The sequence below is a fragment of the Thermobia domestica genome, chromosome 5 (genome assembly GCF_964235325.1).
Source record: "Thermobia domestica chromosome 5, izTheDome1.hap1.1, whole genome shotgun sequence".
NCBI lineage: Eukaryota > Metazoa > Arthropoda > Insecta > Zygentoma > Lepismatidae > Thermobia > Thermobia domestica.
The window spans coordinates 322,678,067-322,698,674 of NC_137458.1; the positions used below are offsets into that span (position 1 = coordinate 322,678,067).

Consider the following 20,608-nt stretch of genomic DNA (forward strand, 5'->3'; position numbering starts at 1 on the left):
ATTGCTTTTCAACTTTACAAATATTTTGAGCATCGCTTAACAAAAAAAAAAAAAAAAAAAAAAAAAACGGTATTACTTGTTCCCCCTTCCAATGTTGAAGACAGATGTACGCCGCTGTACAACAATCCTACTTGAAAAAAATATCTGAGGCTAATACTTTTTGTTCAGATTTCCCTCAATTTTGCTATGTGATTGATTGATAACGTCTCTTTTTTAATAATAAAAAAGAATGTGTGTTAAGAGCTATCATATACACACTTTCTTTTAGTAAGTAATCAAATACAATTGCGTTCCGTTGTTTTGCATTCAACAATAAAACAACAATGGCGTCTTATCTTCATAATTGAAGAATTGTTATGGCTCACGTGTTAATATTCGCGACTCGTTCACAAGTTTTCGTGTTAGAAGGAATACTTTATCACAAAATACTAGTTAAGTTCTTTATTTTTCTTCTTTTGCTAAACTTTAGTGTTCTTAGGTCGAAATCTATGCAAAATAAGGTTTTATCTCAATGTTTAAACACGTGTAATCACAAGTTATTTTAGTTTTGTGATTAACCATTCTGACTTCTACTTTATGTCCCGAGGCATTAATTAAAAACACTGATAACATTTTCTTTGATTTTTGTAAAGCAGAAATCTTAACGAAAGTAAGTTTTAACTTTCAGCATGTGATAATCTTTTAATAAAGTCGTAACGTCGTTATTTCTTGTAATTCGTTACACTTAATTACAGGAACCGGTATTGCACTTTGACAGGTTTTTATAATCATACACAATCTTAAGGTGACAGACTACTAAAAATGACACAAAAGTTAACAATTTTTCTTTTGTCCTTTTTTTTTCGTTAAGTGAAAAGAGATTATGAAATGTAACTTAACCACAATAATAGATAATGTTATTCTACACCCAAAAATACGAATCAGAATTTTCAGTGTTGCCATCCTTAGAAATTACAGTGTTGTCAGAAAAACATTTCCCCCAAAATCTACACTGAGAAAAAAAATGTGTGTGGCGTACGTAAAATTGTATGTTACATTTGTAATTATTGGAGTTTTTTTAAGTTAACATACAGCAAACATATAACTGAAAACGTGTGATTTATAAAACTTTTTGTTTAACTATTCCATTTGTACCTACTTTCCGTACGAAACAATATAGGCGGTCAGGATCTCACATACAAATGAACGTATATAACATATAGCTGAGGAATGTAACGTAAGTATATGCATGTGATATACGGAAAACTTAGATGTTAGACATCCTGCAACTTCATTATGTAACATCTGAGGGTAGTGTCTATGTAGCATACGGATAACGTATCCTTCGTACTGATTTCTGTAGTAAGCAAGAGGATTCCGTACATTTGTACCAAATTTCTCAAAAGTAAATCCCCACGTTGAGCGGGTTTCCATATCCAGGCTCCTAACTATGAAAACATTTACGATCACTCTAACCCCAATCATTTCACAGATTCAACCTGTTGTATATAAGTTATTAGGACGTAAAATTGAACATAATTTATACGAAAAAGACTTTCATGCATTGCAAAGACCTGTAACTGCCAAATATTCACCACAAACTTATAGTCGTATCGACATAAACAAAAAGAAGTGTGAAGCAGGAAACTACTTTACCCAAAAGTCAAAAGGGACACACTGAAGACATACGAACTGGTCGAGCGGTTTGGGTCACTAGTCTATCAATTAGAAGTTTATGTGTTCGAACCCTGAAGGAAGTATTATTTTTTTGTTTTTTTAAAGTGTGTTCCTATTTTCATCAGAGGACTGAGAACATTTCTTTAAATAAATCTTTGGCAACTACTTTTCTCTCAAATTCCATTAGAAGGGAACATTATATGAATTGCAAATCTAAAATCCACAGCTGAGAACAAAATATTATGTTCAATATTTCATTATTATCCTTTGATTTGTAATGAAAAACTAATTATAAGCATTGACGATTTCAGAAGATTTTCCCCCGGTAATGGTCAATATATGAACGAGAGAAAACTGATAAAACATTATTAGTCCACTTTGAGCATGATCGAAGATAACTTATAGCCACGAAGGGGGAAATTTATGTCGACAGAGTCGCAAATTCTCCCACAGGTCATGCCCTGAAATCATCACTGTTTGAAAGGTAACGTTAACAAATAGAATATTACATTTATTTCTCGTTCTACGTTTTGAAATGGAAAAATCATAATTTTAAAGTGAATTATAATACGATAAGCATAAAGATTTATAGAACTAATGAAGTAAATATTCTTGTGTAAGTTATCGATTTCTAATCAGATTAAAACTCTAATATTCGTTTGCATCGCACTTTCAAGTAAATCCTCTCTATATATAATTCTTACTGGAAAGTATGTTTAACTCCAATTACTTAATCAATATTTTTAATAATATATTTTTATTGTAATACTTTTACTATTCAATGTTGTATACACTACATTTCCCAAAGCAAAACCTCGCAAATGTATAGTGGACTAGTGAATATTATCAAATAAATTATCATTTTGTTTACGTAAATACTGCATCGCCTCATTTGAAACTTCGTACTTTAAATAATAATAATAATAATAATAATAATAATAATAATAATAATAATAATAATAATAATAATAATAATAATAATAATAAAATCATAGCCATTCCTTTATCAGAATTTCAGGCTTAGTCAATAAATGAATTCAACGTGGTCTCTATTGGAAGTTCTATTTAATCGAATCCGATAGAAATACAAGAGAAACTTCGAGAACAAGTAAAAGAAAAATGTTACTTTGGTGGGATTGGAAGTAACCTTTAAGAGTTCCTTTCAATTTACAAACAAATGCCTTAGACAGTTTTCTCTTTTCTTTAAGTTAACTGTTCACCGAACGTATCTGAGTAACTTGTCTCTATTTTCTACTCGGTTATATACGTTTTACAATCATTTCCGTTAATCTTGATCGACAGGAACGCGAATACAAAAACATCTAAGAGAATTAAAATTCCAAACTCCCTCAGCGGGAATCGAGCCCGGGACCCCATACGCTTTAGGCACACGTGCTAGCCACTAGACCAGCGGGGAAAACAAGTGAAACGCATTTTGTAGTATCTGAAGTTTACATCTATTTCATCCTGCTGTAATAGTTTACCGTATTCGTTACTTTGAGGAATGATATATGTTATTCATATAGGTTCTATTACGTATTCGTCCGTAAATATTATATAAATTATCAGAATTATTCATGATCTTCCATGGAAATTCACTGGCGCATGCACAGTAGACAGACAGTGTAATTGAAAGGTGAATTCAACAGATATTATATATTTCGGCGACATTATTTAATAGCTATGTAGAAGAGATAGCAAAAATGAGTTTTCATAATGAAGATGGAATTTCGGTAGGAGATACAATGATGAGGTGTATATGGTTTGGGGTTGATATGATTGTTGTTGCAGAATCTAAAAAGAAAATTAATAAGATGCAGAAAACTTGAGAAAGGCTTCTGAAGAATATGGTATGAAAATAAATGTTAGAAAGACAAAATCCATGGTGATTGAAACGAAGCGATCGGTGTCAAATATAGAAGTAGGAGCGGAAAAAAAAAAAAAAACAAGTGACTAGTTTTTGATGTCTGAGTAGTATTATTAGTGATATGACATGCGAACTTGAAATAAAAGCAAGGATAGAAATGGCGAAAAAAGCCTTTAGGATGAAGAAAATACTATTTTGTGGGGCCTTAGAGTTGAAAAAAGACCCATAAAATGCTTCGTGTACTGTATTTTACTGTATTTATAGGAGAGAAACATGGACATTACACAGAATGATGAGAAACAATTGGAGGCTTTCGAAATATGTGCGTGGAGAAGAATGGAGAGAAATAGCTGGGTCGAGAGGTAAACGAATGAGAGGGTTGGAAGTGGAAGGAGAAAAATATTATTAAGAAGAGGAAGAGAAACTGGTTGGAATATTGGTTAAGAAGGAACTGTATCATGAGGGATGTGCTAGAGGGTATGGTGGCAGGAAAGAGAGGGAAGGGACGAATTAGACTATATAGAAACATAATTAGGCTATTGGCGATATCAAAACAGAAAAATCGTATGTGAAGATGGAGAGGTTAACAGAAGATTGTGGAGCATGGCAGCTTTTCAGCTGTGGTAAGTGACCCGCTGGTAATGGCGGAATACTTCTGATATAATGATGCACAGTGGAAACAGAAAGATCCACTTTACTGTCATTGCTAATACGAATCACAATGCAAATTTCTACAAGTTGTCAAAATGCCTAGCTCTAAAGGCTGTAGAGAACTATCTGTTAGTCCGCGAGGAGAAATTATAGTCGAGTAAAAGTGGAACAAACTCTCATTCAGATCGCTTGGGTTTTGGGCTGTGACGAGAAAGCAGTGAAGAAATTGATTTAGCGGTATGACAAATAATAATAATAATAATAATTTATTTCACAATTCATTTCTGCCAGTAGCTTTCGCCCCATTACTCCCACTTCATGCTTACTCAGGAGAAAGCTGCGCGTCCCCAGGTTGGGAACCACTACTTTCCATTAAGGAATTCTGATAGCCTGTTAGAAATTTGCATTCTGACTAATATCAGTAAACTGCATTTTTCTGTTTCTACTGCGCATGCACCAGTGAATTTCCATGGAAGATCATGAATAATTCTGATAATTTATATAATATTTACGGACGAATACGTAATAGAACCTATATGAATAACATATATCATTCCTCAAAGGAAATGTAGTGTATACAACATTGAATAGTAAAAGTATTACAATAAAAATATATTATTAAAAATATTGATTAAGTAATTGGAGTTAAACATACTTTCCAGTAAGAATTATATATAGAGAGGATTTACTTGAAAGTGCGATGCAAACGAATATTAGAGTTTTAATCTGATTAGAAATCGATAACTTACACAAGAATATTTACTTCATTAGTTCTATAAATCTTTATGCTTATCGTATTATAATTCACTTTAAAATTATGATTTTTCCATTTCAAAACGTAGAACGAGAAATAAATGTAATATTCTATTTGTTAACGTTACCTTTCAAACAGTGATGATTTCAGGGCATGACCTGTGGGAGAATTTGCGACTCTGTCGACATAAATTTCCCCCTTCGTGGCTATAAGTTATCTTCGATCATGCTCAAAGTGGACTAATAATGTTTTATCAGTTTTCTCTCGTTCATATATTGACCATTACCGGGGGAAAATCTTCTGAAATCGTCAATGCTTATAATTAGTTTTTCATTACAAATCAAAGGATAATAATGAAATATTGAACATAATATTTTGTTCTCAGCTGTGGATTTTAGATTTGCAATTCATATAATGTTCCCTTCTAATGGAATTTGAGAGAAAAGTAGTTGCCAAAGATTTATTTAAAGAAATGTTCTCAGTCCTCTGATGAAAATAGGAACACACTTTAAAAAAACAAAAAAATAATACTTCCTTCAGGGTTCGAACACATAAACTTCTAATTGATAGACTAGTGACCCAAACCGCTCGACCAGTTCGTATGTCTTCAGTGTGTCCCTTTTGACTTTTGGGTAAAGTAGTTTCCTGCTTCACACTTCTTTTTGTTTATGTCGATACGACTATAAGTTTGTGGTGAATATTTGGCAGTTACAGGTCTTTGCAATGCATGAAAGTCTTTTTCGTATAAATTATGTTCAATTTTACGTCCTAATAACTTATATACAACAGGTTGAATCTGTGAAATGATTGGGGTTAGAGTGATCGTAAATGTTTTCATAGTTAGGAGCCTGGATATGCAAACCCGCTCAACGTGGGGATTTACTTTTGAGAAATTTGGTACAATATACCACTGTCCAAAGAACGGATTTTTCTCAGCGTAAGTTAAGACAGCGACTAGAAAAATGAATTCAACGGTAATTGATGACTTAACATGTTGTCTAGGTTCCTTGTTAACTACTTTTTAAATAATATTTGTATTTATTTTGTAATAAACAGAAAGTATAATTTTAATAAGTTTCTATATTACCATATAACTTCACAATAGACAATAACACAATATTATAATGATTTAGATGTGGTCCTAACACCATGTGCTGGCTGTATACAACTTCAGACGACAAACACGAAAAAGACACCGTCAACTATCGTCAATGATCGTGAAGTAATGAACATCAATAAGGTCAGCAATATTTGAGGATAAAAAGAGCCATAGACACGTAGGAAACATCAATCTTCACCTATTGATCGTCTTCTCCACTCTCTAAGAAGCCTAGTCTCTGAGAGTTTTTTTATTCTTACCACTCTGTAGAACGCCTGGTCTCTGAGAATTTCTTTATCCTTACCATTCTCTAAGACGCCTAGTCTCTGCGAGTTTCTTTATTCTTACCACTCTGTAAGATGCCTAATCTCTCAGAGTTCTTTTATCTTTATCACTCTCTAGGACCCCTGTTCTCTAAGAGTTCCTTTATCCTTACCACTCTGTAAGATGCCTAGTCTCTGAGAGTTCCTTTATCTTTACCACTCTCCAGGACGCCTGGTCTCTGAGTTATTTTATCCTTTCTACTCTCTAGGGCGCCTGATCTTTTAGAGTTCCTTTATCCTTACTACTGTCTAGGACGCCGGATCTCTGAGAGCTCTTTCTCTTTACCACTCTCTAAAACGTCCTGGTCTCTGATCGTTTCTTTATCCTTACCACACTCTAGAACGGCGGATCTCTAAGAGCTCCTTTATCCTCACCATTCTCTAGGATCTCTTGTTTCTGAGAGTTTCTTTATCCTTACCACTCCCTAGGAATCCTGGTTTCTGAGAGTTTCTTTATTCTTACCACTCTCTAGGACCCCTGGTCTTTGAGATTTCCATTATCCTTACCACTCAGTAAGATGCCTGGTCTCTAAGAGTTCCTGTATTCTTATCACTTTCTAGGACGCCTGGTTTTTGATGTCTCCTTTACCCTTACCACTCTCTAGGACGCAAGGTTTCTAGGAAATCCATCACTTGTATTCGTACACCTGGTCCTCCGAATAACCTCACCACAATGTAATACGCCTTGTCTTTGAGTTTTATACCCCTTCCAGGATGCTCTGTCTCTGAGGGATACTTATATAAACTAAAGCCCAGAATACCTGTGTACCATTTTTAACTTCTAGCCTAAAAGGAGAATATAATATATCTGAGAAGGTGTAGGGGGAGCAAACGATGCCATCGTTGTATAAAATTAGGTGATTGTAGGTGACTTCTTTCTTTGTGAAGAGCTGATGGCAGACGAACACACACACACACACACACACACACACATATATATATATATATATATATATATATATATATATATATATATATATATAGGAATGGACAAAAATATGGAAACACCTGAAAATTTGCGCATTATCCTTATTAACAGCAAGTAGGGCCACTTTTGGCACGCAGTCGACCGGGAATGGAGAAATACAGATCGTGTATTGTTATCAAAGGGATGTTGTATCATTCATCCGCAAACGCAGCGACAATTTGTTGTAGAGTTGACGGTGATGGTCATGACAGATGTGACATTTTAGTCTCGTGCTCATCAAACTAGTCCTGGACAATGTGAGCTGTATGAACAGAGGCTTTGTTATCTTGAAACACGGCATTGCCATCTGGGAATAAAGTTTGCACCGTAAGATGTAGCTGATCACTCGAAATGATTACATAGTCCTTGGTAGCGATGCCCGTGCAGGGTGATGATATGTCCGGCAGAATACTAGGTTATGGTTGCTCAAATCGTCACTAAGCTACACCCATGGTTCTTGGTAACAGAAAGTCTGTGTCGTACGCTTGTGCTGCTGTTCCCCACACTTAAACTTGGCTAGCAGTTGAAAACAATGTAAAGAAAGACTCATCCGATCAGACGACAGTCTTCCATTGCTCCATTGTCCAGTTTTTATGGGTGTTGCACCACTGTCTCCGTATAGCAACATGGTCAACCCTCACGAGTCCTCTTCTGACTGTTTTAACGCCAGCAAGGTTTATAAGCATCGTATTCAGCTCAGCTGTGACTTTTGGCACTGTAGTAATCTTCTGCTTGGCCGCAATCCCACCCAATGTTCGTCTGTCTGTGCCACGCAACACACAATTGGGCCCATGCGGGTGCTTCGTTGATGCGATTTTTTTAGAAAACTCGCAGGCAGTAATGATCTTCGAGACTGTGTCTCTTGATACACCAAACGTTTGCCCTATTTCGTCACGGTATATTTCACGTTTTCTTCACTTATAAGCGTGAAAGAAAACATCGCAGCATGCGTTTTACCGGGTACTAAAGACCATGCTGCAGACGATCCTTAATACTTCAGACATCACGCCAAAGGATTACGTCTTCACTGCAATCAAGACTTACCGTTTGCTTACTTTGGACCAATCATAAAGTCAGAGGATATCTCAAAATTCTGTTGATGGTAAGTCTGGGAATTTCACCTCTCTGTACAACCATTGAACATCAATAAAAGGTGCATTTTGAACTGCGTATGCATGACTTCCTTTACGCTGATAAGGACCACCACCCACAGTTTCTCTAATTTGAAATAGGGCTTCTTGAAATTTGGCTTTTTCGCGATTTTGGACAGTCCTAGCTCTGAAACTATGCCCTTTCCCCACAAGTCAATATGAGCGTTTTATTTTCGTTTATTCCATTATAGTTCCTGGCAATCTTTTACTACTGTCTTCATTAGCCTATTTAACCTTATTTTAACAGAGACGGTTATCCATCCTGAGAATTACTGGTTAGTGGTGTGCGTTGCTGTTTCCGATAGGGGAACAAGTCGTGAGTAGTAATACACCCTTCAGCATTGCCCAAACACAAAGTAATATTAACATACGTTTGACATGGGAAATACGATTTTCATGGGATTTCTCGAGGGTCTTCGGTTTCCTCCCACATCATCATTTAACGTATAACTATCCGTCTTCTTGGGCATTAAATACTTCATTTTTACTCATGATCGGCCAATATCACGGCTTACCGGTTTCCATTAACGTCTGTGAATCACGAAAATCGTTTTTTCTATCTATGACAGTGTTCAAAGTTACTACACCTGTTATTCTGTAAAGAAATATCGCAAAAAAGGGAGAACTGAACATTTCATGCCGTATTTAGTTAAACATTTCCTTTGTTAACAGAGCTAGTACTTAAGATATTTTGAATTCTATTGGAAGTTCCAGCAAACGTAATTACGTTCAACAAATAATTTACAACTTTCTGATCATATCTTACAATCAAATTCAGCAGTTCAATGTAGTTGGTCTTGCCCATTGCCTTGGTACCATCTTCATGTTTTCTATGTAACAATTCCTGCTTTGCTAAAGATATCTCTGACATTTTCTTTTTTCTATCTGCTTTAACATTTTCACTGTTTTTAACTATTTCATAACGATGTTGATAATCTACTTGGGTGTCAATCGTTGTGTAATCAAATGTCTTTACACAGTATTTGGATGGAAATGGTGTTGGGACTATTCACAACACTCACTATTTACACAAAAAAATTATAACTGATTTTGACACGTTCTGAAATTAGATTAGAGCCATTAAAAAGTTTAAAAGTAGACAGTACTTTAAAGAAATAAAATAAAAATATACGAAATTTACACTGGAGGTAAGAACCATCGAAAAATTTGTATTGCATAAACAAATTGAACTATATGATGCGCTAAATTTCACTATGTCCAATAAACTGGGAGAACAGGCCGAACGAAAGTTTATAATACTTTAAGGTAACAAGAAAAATGTATGAAATTTACACTGGAGATTAGAAATTGAGAAGGTTTAGAAGTTTATAATACCTTAGGGAGACAAGAAAACTGTATGAAATTTACAATATAGATCGCAAACGTTGAGAAGATTTAGAAGTAGATAATATTTTATAGATATAAGAAAAAAGTGTTGAATTTACACTTGAGATTAGAACAACTGAAAAAGTTTAGTGGTAGAAAGTACTTTACAAGAACAAGAAAAAAGGCAAAACTTACACTGAAGAACAAAATATTGAGAAGATTTAGAAGTAGACTTTGCTATTGAGGGGATTATCACAAAGGAATTTAGACAGGTGCCTCATAAACCTGAAGGGGGTATAGGCAACCCTGTGTGTATTATTATTATTAAGTATTCTGCCTTTCGGCAGGTCCTGGGACCAGTGTTTCTTTCAGAAAAAATGTTCCGGGGGGGCACACGTAGTTTACGGAGGGGCACATATTATTTTCATGCGGTCTCGGTATAACTTAGCAGCTTCTTTTCTAAAGTTATGTAAAAATGTCAATATTGGTATTTCTTGTCCACGAAAATACTGTAGTGTATGATCCTAATCATCACCATAAAGTTAAAATATTTATTCATGGCCTGTAAAAGTTTTCTTTTTTCGGTTCGAAAAATATAATTGGCAAATACAATAGAAATGTACTAATAATATTAAATACAATAGACATTTATAAAGTTTTACATTATAACTTCGTCCGTATGACAAAAATTGACTTCGTAGTTTGTTTTTAATCATTAAAGAAGACGTATTCTTCTCATCTTTGCTTTGGCGTATGAATTGATTACCTCATTGATAAAATTCGAATTTGGCACTTCTTCACCCTCAATGCTGATCAACATACAGAGCTTCAAGTTTTCTTCTGCCATACGAGATCGCAATTTTGTTAATATCCTGTTCATTGTGCTGAAAGACCTTTCAACACTGGCTGTTGATATAGGTACACACATGACCGATTCACATATTTTATGTAGATTTTCATAACCAATTTTCACTTCAAGTACTTTTGGAAGAACGGGGTCTATATCCAAACAAGCATTTTCAGTGCTCTTCATCAGTGACCGAAGGAAAAATTGAAATGACTTTATATCTGCCCATAACGGTTCCATATCAACATCGACGAAATAGTTGCACAGTTTCTTTACATCATCTACACACTTGATACTTAAAAACATGCCTATGTTTTCGAAGTAGGATGCACTTTCCATTAGGCCAAGGGCGCGGTCGTTGAATCTATTTGATATCTCTTCGACAACCTGCAACACATAACTCTTCAGGTCCTTAAGCGTTTTCTCAGGATCTTCGTCTTCCACAAAAGTCTTCGAAAATTCTTCAGGCTTTTGCATGGCCTCCAAAATCATAGTCCTCAATTCGCTATTGGTGCTACAACATTCATCCGCTATCTTCGTAAGATGTTCTTTAGTGGCATCGATCATAGACATCAGAGATGAAAATGACAAGGTTGCATTTTGAAGCTGCTTACTCAAGTGAGACAACGCACTTAGTAATGCATCCATAACACAAAGTGTGATAACAAAGCTTTTGTTGGTTATTTCGCTTAAAATTCCTCCCGCAAGTGACGCAAAATCAACCCCTTCTTTGTGAATATGCTCAAGAGCCAACAAAATTCCCGAGAAGCACCTTTTCACTGCATTCACAATTCTATAGTGACTTAGCCACCGTACTTCAATGCATTCAGGTACTTTTAATATAGGATCGTTTATGATTGCCTGAATTTTATGCAGAATAATTTCCCGCTTAGGTGATCTACTAAATAGATTGTATATGTCTTTCAATGTATGGAAAAATCTTTTAACTTTGGGATTCTTGTTTCTGCACGTAGCAGCAGCAAGTAACAGCACATGAGCTCTGCAGTGAATATATGGTATATCTCTGCCAGCTTTTGTTGACAGAATCCTGCGAACACCAGAACTGTTGCCAGAAAAGTTAGACGCACCATCGAAACTAAACGCTATGAGATTTTCGTATTTCAAATTGTGATTTTTCATTTCAGTGTCTATAGCATTAGCAATGGTATCGGCTTTGCAATCAGGTATGGTCACCAGCGCCAAAAATGTTTCAACCGGAGCACTGTCCTCTACATATCGCAAACACATGCTAAGGGCCATTTTATTATTTATTGATGTACTTTCATCAGCCATTATCGAAAACTTTTTATCTCTGATTTTTTGAGTCATTTTAGAACGTAGGACTTCACCAACACAACTCAACAATTCGGAAGCAGTGTTCTTACTGCAGTAGTTAGAGCGTTCACTTTGTTCATTTTTCCACGTTTCTAGATCTGGACTACACTGTACAAGCAAATTATTCACTAGTGCCTCATATTTTGTTGTATGTGGCACTTCTTCTTTAACCAAGAAGTACAATCCACGAACAAGCATTCCCAGCGATTGGCGGTTTCGATCTTTTTCGGCTTCACTTTGACGAAGAACTTGAGAGTATACAGGGTTATTTTTTACTTGCATTCGCAGCCTGTCCATCTCAAGGCTTGCAATGTGCGCTTTTGAATGATTATGCTTTTCCAGTTTTCCGTCTTTTCCTAATGCATTTTTATATGCTGTGAATGGATGAGTCACAAAAACACCTCCCGTTTTCTGTTGCACATTAGGATCATTCTTCATATATCGCTCACAATATTTACAAAAGGCACCTCCACGTACTTTGTCCTCGTACAGCCACTCATACTGTTGTTCCCACTGTTTATTATACAAACGCTTCTTCTCAACAGAACAAAGGTTTTGCTCATTTATATTTGCCCTATCATCTGCACACTTTGAAATACATTTCGACTGCTCAACATCAATACTTACATCCTTCTCTTGTTCTAGTCCGTTTGCATTTCCCTTACACTTACTTTTATCTGGCGTATTATCACTTAGACTTGTACAGTCAGTCGACAAGGAATTCGATGGGCCAGGGTCCACAGATGTTTCAAGCTTAATGTCCAACTTTTTTTCCTTTATAACAAAATTCAAGATAGATGTTTGACTTTCGTTTTTCCTTTTCTTGTTAGAAGACATACTGAACAAATCACTCACCTGTAAACAAGACACACTAATTGAAAGCACAAAACTATAATCGCCAATATTAACCTAAACAGAATAACTTACATGTGTTATTCGTTTCAGATATACGTGCAACACGACGTTCAATTGTTACTCTTCCGTTCAAGGTTGGCAGTTACAGACACAAGATACCACCTAATTGCTAAATATGAAAAAGAAAACAACTATCGGCACGAGCTTTAGGACACCTTGGTAAAGTAGCAAGATTAAAACCGTTTGTTTATCTGTTTATTGTCTTCTGAAAATATTTATTTCCCACTGCTGGTACTATTCTATTTATTATATTATAGATGTATTACTTTGGTCTCTCCGGGGGGGCACTCTCGGAGCTCCAGGGGGGCAGTGCCCCCCCAAAAAACATGTCTGGAAGAAACACTGCCTGGGACTAGTGAAGTGTTTTCTTCTTTTTTCTTATTTCTTTTTTTCCTAATTTTCAGTTTGGACCTGGAAATGTTTCTTTCATCTTTCTCGATTTTCAGCTTCCTCTTTTAACTCCCAATATTTTCTCCTATTTTCCAAATCATCGATCAGCTGTGTTCTTCTTCTTCCTATTCCTCGCTTTCCTTCCATCTTTACTTCTATGGCAGTGTGAAGAAGACAATTTTTTCGCAAGATATGTCCAATCCAATTGGCTTTTCTACGAAGGATGGTGGCTAGAAGCGTCTTCTTCTCTCCTATCCGTTTTAAAACGTCTTCGTTTGTTAGTCTTTCTGTCCATTTTATCCTCTCCACCTTCCTCCAACACCACATTTCGAAGCTCTCTAAATATTTCTTCTCTAACTTCCATAATGTCCAAGTCTCTGAACCATAAAGTCCAATTTCACATATAGCACTTCATCAATTTCTTCCTTAGTCCAATATTAAGGCTGCGAGTTTAGAGTGACCTTTTCTTGTTGAATGCTTCTTTGGCTATGGCAATTGTCGACCTGATCGCTTTGGTGAAGTTCGTCAAAATACTTCCCAGACATTTGAAATGGTCAGCTACTTCAAGTGCTCTTTGTTCTATACTGACCTGTAACGGCGCATTTTCACGGGATATTCTCATGACTCGGTTTTTCGATGTTGATTTCCATTCCATATAGTTTCCCAGTGTTAGCTATTTTGTCAATCATCTCCTGTAGTTCTTCTTCGGTTCTAGCTATAATAACTTTGTGTATATATTACATAAATTCTTTATTCCCTGGGAAGCTCATGTGATTCGGATAGCATTTTAAGGTCTAGATCTACGACCCATGTAGCCTCGCTGCTGATGGGACGCTAACTCCCCAAATCCAATCCAATCCAACATAGATTCTTTAAAACTAAACAGATTTTTACGTTACTCTGCTTTCATTGCAAATATGTAGTTGACGAAACATTATAGGGGAGGGGGAAGAACACAACATTAAAAAAATAATAATAAAAGAACCGGATAAAATCAAAGCAAATTCCTGAGTAATTTCGTTAGTTTCTTGCTGAGGTTATCGAAGCGAAATTCCCAAATGAATTCATGGTACCTATAAAAGTTAATAAAAATATTTAAGTGAAACAAAGGGGGAAAACCTTGTAGCTAGAAAGTGAGAAAAAGTGATATAGCATATACAGTGTATATGTGTGGAAAAAGAATTTATTGTAACTCAAAGGAGAGAAAGAGAGAGAAAGAACATATTTTACAGCCAATGGTAAAGCGCGACATATAACGACTGAATATGGTTGTTCCGAATGAGATGTACCCGCTGCGCTAAATGTATCCTACATATCACAGTCATTATAAGCCAGCTCGTACAGATAAGCGGAAAGAGCGTATGGCCCTAACATATCCACCCCAACCCCAACACAACATTCATTTCTCTTATGACTAGATGCCTAGACCGCTGTTACTCTTTGCATTTTCTACAATACAGAAGTGGTTGTGGAGGTGGATAATGATAGAACGAAATCTCTTCCACCCGTAATTTATAACTTACGTACAGGGTACCTCAAAAGTTAGTGTTTTAAACCGTACAGAGTTCTGAGCTAAACCGTCCAATGATATGAGAAAGGATTATATATTATAGTAAATGCTGATAATACGCACAAGTCTCTTATTTGGCCACCGAACTAACTTGGTATGATATTCATAGAGCCTGTATTTTTCCATAAAATATATTACGTACACTATTTATTACTTTATAAGTTGTCCGCCGGTCTGTTTACTTTGAAACAAAGTCCCACTGAAGCATTATTATTTCCAGATATACCTGCAGTATGTTTTCCAAGCGGAGGAGGCAAATGATCGATACACCAGATTTGGGAAGTACTGTAATGGAAGTAACGCGTTACTTTTTAAGTAGCGATTCCTAGTAACGTGCTACATTTTTCCAAAGTAACTGTAATGCGTTACGAATTTTTAAGTAACGATTCCTAGTAACGCTTACATTTTTTCCAAAGTAACTGTAACGCGTAGCAAATTTTCAAGTATCGTACCTGTTTTGCACTACATTTCGGATGAGTAACTATAATATATATATATATATATATATATATATATATATATATATATATATATATATATATATATATATTTCGGAAACAAATGTTCCTTTCCTGTAAATAAATTTCTCAATGAAAAATGAACTATGTCAGTGACAGATGGTCAGTCACTGACACACAGAGAAAGAGATAATATCCTAGTTCCACTTCCTGTTTTTGGAAGATGAGTTCAACCTCAGGGAAATGACATGTACTGATTGCAAGCATCTGGAAGATTTTTATCATAGAATTTAATAGCTCCAAATCAATACATTCAGTGAATGAACTGCGAGTGCAATGGTAGTCTACTTTGCTTTGGTTACTATTGTTTTCATAAAGATGGGGAACAAAAATATTTTACCGTTCGAACATTTTTTTCTTTTGAAAGCTGAGGATGATGGTCAACAGAATTTAAAAGTAAACGTCTGAAGTGCGTTGGCGGGAAATATTTATCAACAGCCAAGAGTTCGTGCACAAATTTGAGGAAGCATCTAAAGGTATTTTTTAGTAGTAGTAGTAAAATTTCTAGAGTAGACTGAAACAGCACACACATACACATATATTTGGAATCAAGCTATTATCCAAAGGTTAAAAACTTGTTTATGCATTATTAATATAGTAATGCTTTTTTCGATACTTCATTCTTGTATAGTGCTATTTTGTTTATACTTATGAGGACTTTAGAAGTTGCAATTTCTTCGAAAAGAAAAGGTTTCAATGGAAACCGTTAAAAAGGTTTTCCTCAGAGTAAGCGACCATGTTTCACAACCATACAAAACAACAGACATGATTATCTTTTTTATTTATTTCAATCTTCAAATTCCTCGACAAAATTCGTGACGACAAGAGATTTTGAACTGAATAATAACACAAATTCCCTGCTTTTAATCGAAATTTAATTTTTTCGTGAATATGGTTTTCGTCTGTTAATATCGATCCTAAATATTTGAAAGTACCCACTTTATGAAAAGTATTATTTGATATTTTAACGCATTCACAATTTGCCGTATTACGTTCCCGACGAACTACCATGTATTTAGTTTTCTCTGCATTTACTTCTAAACCCATTTCCCTGCAAGCGTTTAGTAAGACCTTTGCATTTCTTTCTATTGTTCTCCTATGATCTCCTCAGCATATGCCATAACCTGGTGAATACCGTTCAACTCTAGGCCCTGGTTGCTATCTTTGATTTTCCTTACAGCATATTCCAGGACAAAGTTGAATAAATAATGGCGACAACGCATCTCTTTGTTTCAGGCCATTCTCGACGTGAAAGCTCGTGTATAAAAGTTTTCCTGCCCGTACTTTGCTTTGGGATTCTTTTAAACATATCTTAATTGAACAATCGTAATATTAAGAAAAACATATTTAAAAAGATATGCAGGATTAATCATCTTCATAATTAATGTGATGAATATGTGTGTGGAGTGGGTTGGTGTATGTGTGTTCTTTTAGCGTCGATCCAAATCGCATGAGCTTTTCAGAATCGAACTCGAGTCTTCCCCCTCCAAAGGCGCGCACACTTACTATGTAGCTAAAACTGGTGGGAATAATATGTTGCGACATTTTCAAAATAGAGTACTCAATAAAATACCGTCAGTGCATAAGGATATGGCTTTAGTAGTCCGTATGGGTTTCCGGATGGTCACCAAAGGTGCTGTTAACAGCAGTAAGATGAGAAAATTCGCATATTGTAGGGTGGATATTTTTTCTACAAAGAAAACCTTTCGTGTATTTAGACATTCCCGATTTTTTTTTTTTTTTTTTTTTGTATCCTTTTAGTTCTTTCTAACTTAAAACAAAGACCATTTGCCTTCAGGCATATTTAAGCACGAACCCACAATTATGGAGAAAGTGTAGGAGTTACTATATGTATAATGAAACTAACCTAACCAGAAATGGCTGACCGTGCAGTGTAAATTCCCATCTTTTTCTCTTTCACTCCGGGTGTGTACCTAACAACTCCCTCAAACTCTTCTTTCGACTGGATTCTTTACCCGAAACCCCGAGGGTAGAACTATCCGTTGAGTTGGAGAAAGGGCCACAGGGTTGCCCCCTTACAGTACGCTAGAGCGGGCAATGTAAACAGACGTTTGCTTCAAAATGGGGATTTTTCTTTTTTTCCTAACATAAGGAAGGAACGCTGCTAGGAATGGAACAGAAGTAAAGATAGAGGTTAGAAGCAGAATAAAACAACATCGGAAGAGAAGAGAGAGAAAAGGGAAATGGGAAAAGCGACGGCAGTTATCCCAGCATCCTCCATGTTTGTACGCTCCGTCAATTTTGGTTTTCTTCGAGTGGTATTCTCTCTCTCTCTCTCTCTCTCTCTCCTGCATTCACTCCACTAACGCCATAAGGTCCTGTTTCCCATCTGAGTCAAATGGACCTCTTTCTCTCTCTGCCAGACAACAATCACTTTGGCCTGCATACCAAATACGTACACGTCTCCTTTGTTTATACATGGAGAACAAAATCATATTTTATACATGGGTGCGTGTGTGGGAGTTTTACCATCTTTTTTGTCAAAGAATAAACACATCCACTACAAAACATTGAAAGCATTTTCTTTAGAGCTGTCCTAAAACTAAAAGGCAGGTTTTTTCAATATTTTATTTCAAAGATTAACTGTAAAAGAACTTAATAACAGAGTAGGCTTAATAATCCTATTTTAATTTTACACACAAACAATCATGATAACTATACTTCAAAAGATAATAGTGATTTACATCTGTTTTATAAAGGCAACCAAGAAAGTTCTGTCGCTTTTTGTGGAGGTCTGTTGAGGTGAGTTGATTTTAGTTTAGCGTCCCTTTCAGCAGCGAGGCTATATGAGACGTGGACCTACTGATTAACGGGGAATTCGAACCACATGAGCTCCCGCCGGGAATCGAACCCGGGTGTGGAAGTCTGTGTTCAATTAGCCCTCACATCCTGAGTTGACTACGAATGAAGGTAAGGCGAAGGTCAGTTGTTGGTGTGAATATATCTAACATACTACCTGGTTGTGACACTTCACTTATAAAATGAACTTTCATAAGCAAAAAGTGAACATGGAAACTACACAGAGCGTCATAAGGGCGTGTATGCCGTACGAGGTCAAACTGCAGCCAAACGCCGCTGCAGCAGGGCGGAAGATATGCCAGGCCTTTGGTGAGGGTGTCGTAACTACGCGGACAGTGCAGAGGTGGCTTAACAAGTTTAAGGACGCTGACGAAACACTCGAAGACGCACGGTGTGCCGGAAGACCAACACATGTATAAAATGAAGTAGTAGTACTCGCAGCACCTGATCTCACTTTTGATTATCCAATTTGAGTCCACCATGGACCATAGTGAATGAATCAAGGATGCTTTGGCCCGGGATTGCGTCATCTATTGAAATTTTGCTTATGCTTATTCAGAGGTCAGGCACACTGGTGTGAATGAGTCAGAGGTACCTTGGCCCTGCTATGACGTCATTGAATTAGGATTGATCAGATGTATGATTTTTTTTTCATGAGTATAAAATTACTAAAAATATGGTCTTGATGATTGATTACGTTAGGAAATAGCACAGGTTTACGAATGCTTTTTATTTTCGTTCCCTTTTATGGCATAAAATTTGGAGATTGTTATCCCTTTGATGAGATGGACTAACACTAGTGCAAATGAAATCTTTAGTTTTACGTCCCACGATTATGCCGGTTAGGCTAAATGACGGTGACGATGAGAAATGAATGAAAGTATGGGAGAAAATTGGAGTATCCCGATCATAATATTGCCCACCACAAAACTACTTTTGCGGGGTTTGAACCAGGGACTCCATACAGCAGAGGTGAACGCTCTACCACTGAGCCACCGCGCTCTCTACTGGTGCGAATGAATTAGAGGTATTTGGTTCGGGCTAATGTGTTTGTATAACTTCACTGAACTGAGATTTTTAGCTTGGAGGTTATGATGGCTTGTTTCGTTCCCTTTTATGGGTATAAAATTACCAAAACAAGGTTTGATCTCTTTCTTGATGACCTATTACATTATGAATTAGTAGACCCAGTAATAGTATAAATTAGTATTAGTATTAATATGAAACTCGAAAACTTTGGAGTTCCTTCGTGGCTAACCGGTTAGTGTATGCGCCTTTAACGTGGGAGACCATGGTTCGATTCCCGGAAGGAGCTCATGCAGTTTGGATTTAACGTTAACTAGTAGATTCTATTTTCGCTACTGAACGGGACGTTAAACTCAAAATCAACTTAACTCGAAAACTTTGGGAGGAATACTTGATTTTTGGTTAAGGTTTAGTTTTCTTTCACGGGACTTATGGGACTCAAACCACGATATTCAATTGTCAAAAAGTGTGTCCAGGAAAGCATACATTTATTTGAGACGCATAAAAGAGGGGGGGGCGATCCCGGACCTGGTTAACAATAATAATTTATATTGTATTCGTTTGTGGATTAAATAAAACTGTTGGAAAGATTTAAAAAGCTTCTTTGTGTATTGACTTATAATCATATGTTGAAAAAGAATCGTCAACTATATCCTGTTACATATGCTTATGTATTCGTTGTCACAGTATTGTTGGCATTGTTTGTTTTAACAAGTACGGTGTTTAATTGTCAAATAGTGTGTAATGGTTTACTTTGAAAAGATATGTTCATTCTTTGAGAAGGAGAAAAGGGATGAGATGATGTTATTTTGGACCTAGTTAGTACCTCTTGTTTTCGTCTGTGACGTCACATTTACGTTTTGCTTAAAACTGATTGGTTCATTGTAATAACGATTAATCATACTTATGTAACGAGATAACATTGAGGAGTTATTTCTTATGACAAAACAAGAACATATATGTGTAATGGTTTACTTTGAAAGAATACATTCATTCCTAGAGAAGGTAAAAGAGGGAAGTGATGAGCTGAACCTAGATACTACCTTTAGTTTCCGTTCGTGGATAATAATAATGACGTCATGAGTATAGGCTTTTATAGGACGTGGGTACATGAACGAACTCTAAAATTACATGATTGGTGGGTTAATTTGGCAGAACCAAAGTCATGGTCTCCAGAACTAATTTTAGCATTTGATCACCTAAAATTGCTAAAGATATAATTTGGGAAGGTTTCTAACCTCATGTATTCTCTTTATTACGTTATAGGCATGCACAGGCTAGGTTTAGTTTTCGAAGGTCATGAGTTTGATTCCCGATGACGGCTTATATGACTGATATTAACAAATTTTTTTGCTGTTTTGGATTTATGCTCTACATAGACGTTGTGTGAGCT

The 20,608-nt window shown here is 36.1% G+C and overlaps 1 protein-coding gene across 1 annotated transcript; it reads right to left on the reverse strand.

The window, feature by feature from the left end:
* Positions 1–10,509: 10,509 nt before the first annotated feature.
* On the reverse strand, positions 10,510–12,813 carry LOC145685674 (zinc finger MYM-type protein 1-like). The gene has a single exon (XM_081758070.1). The coding sequence runs from the start codon at positions 12,811–12,813 to the stop codon at positions 10,510–10,512; it is 2,304 nt and encodes a 767-aa protein (XP_081614196.1).
* Positions 12,814–20,608: the final 7,795 nt, after the last annotated feature.

Coding starts and splice junctions, on each gene's coding strand:
- LOC145685674 (XM_081758070.1), bottom strand. CDS start 12,813: ATGTCTTCTAACAAGAAAAGGAAAAACGAAAGTCAAACATCTATCTTG.